This window comes from Mastigoproctus giganteus, chromosome 7, assembly GCF_048544385.1.
Source record: "Mastigoproctus giganteus isolate SK-2022 chromosome 7, ASM4854438v1, whole genome shotgun sequence".
NCBI classification, from domain to species: domain Eukaryota; kingdom Metazoa; phylum Arthropoda; class Arachnida; order Uropygi; family Thelyphonidae; genus Mastigoproctus; species Mastigoproctus giganteus.
This window is the reverse complement of record NC_143581.1, coordinates 193783180-193789310: the sequence shown is the minus strand read 5'-3', so window position 1 is coordinate 193789310 and position 6131 is coordinate 193783180. Positions and strand designations below refer to the sequence as shown.

The 6131-nt window shown below is 39.4% G+C and overlaps 1 protein-coding gene across 1 annotated transcript in view; it reads right to left on the bottom strand.

Annotated features, from left to right (window-relative positions):
- Positions 1-534: 534 nt before the first annotated feature.
- LOC150083508 (UPAR/Ly6 domain-containing protein crok-like) overlaps positions 535-6131 on the bottom strand; it is a 117985-nt gene continuing 112388 nt past the window's right edge. Inside the window, exons 2-3 of the mRNA XM_090377324.1 lie at positions 4872-5030; positions 535-1030 (exon numbers count right to left, since the gene is read on the bottom strand). Coding sequence (XP_090233450.1) covers positions 801-1030; positions 4872-5030 — 389 coding nt within the window. The 3' untranslated portion in view covers positions 535-800. The remainder of the gene's footprint in view (positions 1031-4871; positions 5031-6131) is intronic.

The following is a 6131-nucleotide window of genomic DNA, read 5'->3' as shown; positions in this document are numbered from 1 at the left end:
GACTTCTGATCGTTTTAAATAAATTTCATGAATTTTAGCTTTTTCTTTCTTCCTTTTTTTCAATCCTGAAAGTATTTTCATCAATATTCTAATTTTTTTTAATTTTTTTCAAAACAAACGAACAGTACGCATTTTATATTTACATTTAGAATTGTGCCAATCTCATTATTCCCTAATATTTCGAATAATTTCGATCTAATATTAAGCGTTCTACTTTCACTTTCTCGCTATAAATCTTAAATTCCAAAAAAAAAAAAAAAAAAAAAAAAATTTGAATCATTCTACCTTGCGCGTGAAAATTCTTACTTTCTGTTCTGCGTAAAGAGAAAGGCGAAAGAGATTTGTAGTGGGAAGATACTAGAGAAACTGCCTTACAGAGCGAGTGAATGAAGAAATAAATAAAACGAAAAGAAAACTGAAAAATTAAAAAAAAAAAAAAACAGGCATCTCTCTCTCTACAGGCTTCTGAAGAGTTTCAGTGAATATCAGCGCCACCTAGCTACAAAAATAGAGGGAGGTTCCTACTCGTACTCTTGAGCCCAGTGCAAATTTCCTTCTGCTTTTAAGTACTCTACTATTCCTCGGAAGAAATAAAGCGCACCCCACTCGATAATTTTTAACATCTCTCCAAAATAGCCCAGAATGTAATTTTTGCCAATTAAGGTGTAATTAAAACAAAATTTTGCCTTTAAATATATTTTTTTTTAAACCCCAACGTTGTGTACCTTGGCGATACAGCGATCTTTGCACTCTCAGAGAATATGGTCGGGGGTCGAGGCTACATTAGGAGAACTAATCTATTACTTAACCGCCAATCCTTCCCGCAACAGCGCTACTATACTAGCGATCATAGCGACACCTATCGAGAAACGAGGAGCACGCAGGTCCGTGGCTCCATTGCAGCCATCTTCTGAGCAACTACAGTATTGTATCAGGACATTGAACGTGCCGGCCCGCTTGATGCAATCGACGCCCTCTCGTTCGTCGCTCAACCATCCGCATCCTCGAATAAATCTGTAGTCATCACGAACTGAAAGATAGAAAAAGAAAGATGGGGGGTCATTAAGAGAATGCATTAAAAGAGCTTTCATTTTCCCGACGCTTAAATAATGAGGGACAATCAATACGCGACTACCTTTGTTGGCAGTGATTGATCCATCCGATTTTTATTTTTGCTGCAATGGATAAAAGCAGTTTGTAAACCCTACAGAATTATTCGTTTTCTTCAGGGCGTGTCTACTCCCTTCATTCTAGTAGCTTTGAACAAATGATATGTAGTATAAATCATTGCGTTTTTTTTTTTATCGTGAGTTTGAAACAATTTTGCGTTTATAAATTATCACGATTATTCAGGTTGAGTTTGCAATGTTTTATGAATTACGTTTGATGTTAATAAAAGTATTCTCTTCGGACATTACGTCATAAATCTATTTTGTTCTGTTGTTGTGACGTGGCGCCATCTATCGTGAAATAGTTGAATTATTTAAGTGTGGTTCATAAAATTATAATAGGATAAAAGTGAGTAATAAAAAAATAATAATAATAAAGTGAATATAAGATTTCATTTATCCTCACGCTATGAGGATAATTAGGACAAATTGACCAATGAAATGTAATAGCAGATAGGCTTTATAAATAAATAGTAGCAGCTGTAATAAATGATAATAGCTATGGATGTTTGAGTGGTGAAAATTGGGTCGCATTGGCTGACACACACGTGCACGTGCGCAGTTGCCTCGTCCAATCGATAGCAAGTGTTGCGTGATACCCTACTTTACTTGTGGTGCACAGTACCACAATGTCTATTCTAGATGCGGTACACTTCCTTCTCATCATAACTATCGTTGTTTTCCTCTATTATTCATTCTGCTTCTTATTTTCCTGTTTTTAAGTCTCTCTCTTTCTCTCTATTTCTTTCTTTCCACTTTCTTCTTTTTCACGTCATTCTCTATTCTCGTCACTCTCTCTCTTGCTTGTTCTATCATGATCTCTAATTCTCTTTCTCGTTCTTTCCTCTTTCTCTGTATGTCGGTCTCCTTTCTCTCAAATTATATCTTTCGTCTCTCTCCATCTTTCTATTTTTCTCTGATCTCTCTTTCTCTCTAATTCTATCTTTCTGTTTCTATTTCTCCGTCTCTCTGACACTTTTGCCCCCTCTCTCTTTCTGCTTCTCTATTTCTCTCTGTATCTTTCGGTCTCTCCCTCTCTCTCTGCCTTTCTGTTTCCCTCTAATTCTATCTTTCTGTCTCTATTTCTTCGTCTCTCTGAATTTTTTGCCCCCCCTTCCTCTCTATGTCTCTTTCTTTAATTCACTCGCTTTTTTCCTCCATAATTCTCTCTCTTTTTCTTTCTCTCTAATTATCTCTCTCTTTTCTGTTTATCTTTTCTCTCTCTCTCTAAATCTTCCTTTCTGTCTCTCTGTCGCTCTTTATCTTTCTGTCTCTGTGACCCTTTCTGCTTTTCTTTCTCTCTCTCTCTCTCCAAATCTCTCTTTCTGTCTGTCTATCTGTCTCTCTCTCTCTCTCTCTGCCTCTTTCTTTAATTCACTCTCGCTCTGTCTCTGTTCCTCTCTCTCTCTCTCTCTCTCTCTCTCTCTCTCTCTCTCTCTCTCTCTCTCTCTCTTTCTCTCTCTCTCTCTCTCTCTCTCGTTCTCTCTCTCTTTGATTCGCTCTCATTCTGTCTGTTCTCCTCCTAAATGAGTCAGGCAGCTCACTCAATCAGCAATAAACAATTCAACAACACACTTAAGAATTTAATTAGTGAAAAGTGCAGTGAGCGCCCATGACCACTTATTAGGTACACCTAACTAGAAGTGAGCAGGTCCCTCTTTATCCCCAAGAATGGCCAGGATTCGTCGTGGTAGGTGTTTAAAATGTGTCCAAAGCGTGCTACATGGATACGAGTCAATAATGACTCAATTGCTTCCCATAACTGTTGCAAATCGGATAGTTGTGGACATTTATTCCGACCCCCAGAGCTAATTCAGTCTCATTCCACCGTTGCTGAACTGGATTGAGATCGGATGAGTGGTGAGGCCGTTGCAATAACTGAATTCGCGCTCATTCCTGGAAGAAATTCTGTACAGTTCTGACCTTCCAACATAGCGCATTATCCTGTTGGGAGAACCCATTCGCAGATAGATACTCTGCAGCTATGATGGGACGCGCGTGCTCTGAATCCAAATAACCTGTGACATCTAAATGTAGTTCTACCGGCGTCAAGGGCTCCAATATGTACTCCTTATACCATTACACCACCACCACCACCACTACCACTCTCAACTGAATATCTTTCTATATCTACGAGGTAACTAAAAAATAATTGAACTGATATTTACAGTTCGTTGATACAGGAAGCTAACGGAGGCTCACAAGATTTGAGGTGTGTCCAGATGACAATAAACTATTTTTATACTTGGGATCAGAGGTTAAAGCGATTGCAATGGTTTACAATATCGGAGTTGAGCGCTGGCCTGGAAGTGGAATCCGCCAGCAGCACGTTTTCCCCATATAAGATGAGATCTCTCCAATATGCATCTGTCCTCGCAATGGTTATAATCACCGTCCTCCCCACAACGGATGGAAAATGTCCAGGTTCAAATCCCTTCAATGATGCGAAGAACTTTTATGGGATTTATTCACTCCGTGCCTGAGTTAGTCGATCTCTGTCGAGGGTTTGCTGTATTTTTATCCTGGAAATTCGGTTTTTCATCCATCAAAACAGGCAAACCGACCAGAGAAAACATGCAATTTATGGACATAATATGTGGGTGGATAGGTTGTTCTCGAATATATTTTCAGGGTTGTAGTCCGTTATTGTGAAGGGAGCCTTGATACGGACGAATTTATTTTGCATTTATTCAATACTGACAAACCTAACACCCACAGATATCGAAAAGGGTAACAGAAAGGCGGAAATTGGTCAAATAATATTTGTATTAGTATTAGTAATGGAAAATGATGCAAGGAGGCAAGCTCATGCAGCATCAGCAAAAAAAAAAAAAAAAAAAAAAATTCCACATCGCCTGTTCATCCCCTTCAATAGTTTGTTTAAATCCTTCCTTAAATTTATTCAAACCACCCACCATATGGAACATCAAATGAAGTTCGTTTCAACAATTAATTACTCTCTTTGGCTGAAGGCATTTCGCACATCAAACCTGCAGCCATTCATTTTTCAGCTTAAATTTGTGTCCCCTCCCATGTGTATAGTCCGAGAAAGAGTAGGAATGCCATCAGCATTGAGTCCACTCAATCCATTCAAAGCCTTAAACATCTCAATCAAGTCTCCTTGCAGGTATCTGGTTTTCAGGCACTGCAATTGCAGAACTGAAGTCTTTTGCGGTAAGGATACTTTTGTACCCGTGACTAATCTTGTTACCCTTCTGTGCAAGTAGTTATTCAAACAGGAGCAACAGCAATTCTAATATATCCACATCCTTCCTAAAACGAGGCTTCCAGACTTTTATGCAGTACTGAAGAAGATGCTTGCTAACCATTGTCTTATCCGACGGCATAATCATCTCCGTGTAAAAAGAACTGCATGAGCTGTACTAAGTAGCCTGTCTGCAGTGCTCTGAGAACTTCATGTAGGAGTGTGCAGTTACCCAAAGGTCTTTTTCTCTCTCTACCAATGAGTGTGGTACCATCAAAATGCCATGTTATCCTGGAGTTGCTGCTACCCAAGTACATTGCCATCGATTTCTAACTTGAATTGCACTTCTCAGTCCATCTGCCCAATTCATCTAGGTGTTGTTGCAGTTCATACCATGATGCGTCTCGTTAAACACCCTGACAACTTTTGTATCATCAAGAAACTCGGACATTAAACTAGAAATAACAATCCAGTAAAACAACAAACAATGTGCTTACCTTTTTGGATTAGCTTCCGACACACGGTGGCAGGAGTGTTCGGGTAGTGGGTCAGGTACCTCATGCTGCAATCTGTGAGGGCGAACGTGTGATTCTGGAAGGGATCTGCGCAGTGCTTGTCGTAATGGGAATTGCATTCCCAGCACCTGATGGCAGCACCTGAAAAGGGACGATAAATCAACGAATTTGCCAGGAAGAAAAGGTAAATATCTTAATCCTCGCAACAAACTTAGAATCACATAAACAGTTTTATCCCCCCCCCCCACACCTTAAGTTAATCTCCCGTGCGGGGAAACAACTTTTAAAGGGAACGATTGCGTTTATATTGATTACCAACTCGCGCACGCACAGACTGATGGCACGTGTGTGCGTGTGCTGGTAATCCATAAAAATGAGTCGTTTTAGAGTACCCTGTAAAAGTTGTTTCCCCGCAGGGCAGATAAGGAATCTATTTTTCTAAGGTACGACCTTTTACTAATTCTGCAACTGGCTGCTGCCATTCAAATCATTCTTATCATTTATTATTGGACCGTTAATGTTTATCTCTTTGAAATGCGGTTCGCTTTTTATTTGAAATGCGGTCTCCTAAGAGTAATCGATTTTTCATGTCCTCGACAAGGTCATCCGAGTAGCTCGCAGTCAGCAACTTAGCAACAAACCGTTATTCAGGAAACATAGGAAGAGCTCACTAAGAGAGAAATCCTCTTCCCCCATTTCGTGGGTGTTGAAACATTTCGCCAATACAATGCGATAAAATGACTCTTAGTAGAACATTGATGAAGGATTCCTGTAAATGAGTAATTCTTGCCTGTCGGTAGGCAAGGAGGGCTTCATCGAAAACAAAACAAACGTGAAAAGTAACAGTAATTAGTGATGATGAAATTCCCTAAACGAACAATTATCAGTATATGCCACTAACAAAGGGGTAGGTTATAGGCTGAAACCTACACCAAATGTTTTCCTGTTTGTGGATGAAAGACCCGAGTCTTTAATAAGGAGTCGCTGCATGCATCTTTATGAGTTGAGACATCTACAAATATCCTTAGAAATTGCTAGGGCTCTTGTGGTGGGAGCCTTGATACTAAACCGAGAAGGATCTAAAAGGATTTCCCTCCTTCCCGTAAGAATTTTAAATTGTGTTTTGAGATTTGCCCTTTGGGCAATGCATTAACCTTTTGTTAAAAATGTACTTTGTACACTATCATGACATTGTGTCTACAACGAAAACTTTCGGGGAAATATATGTAAAAGCGTCTCTTA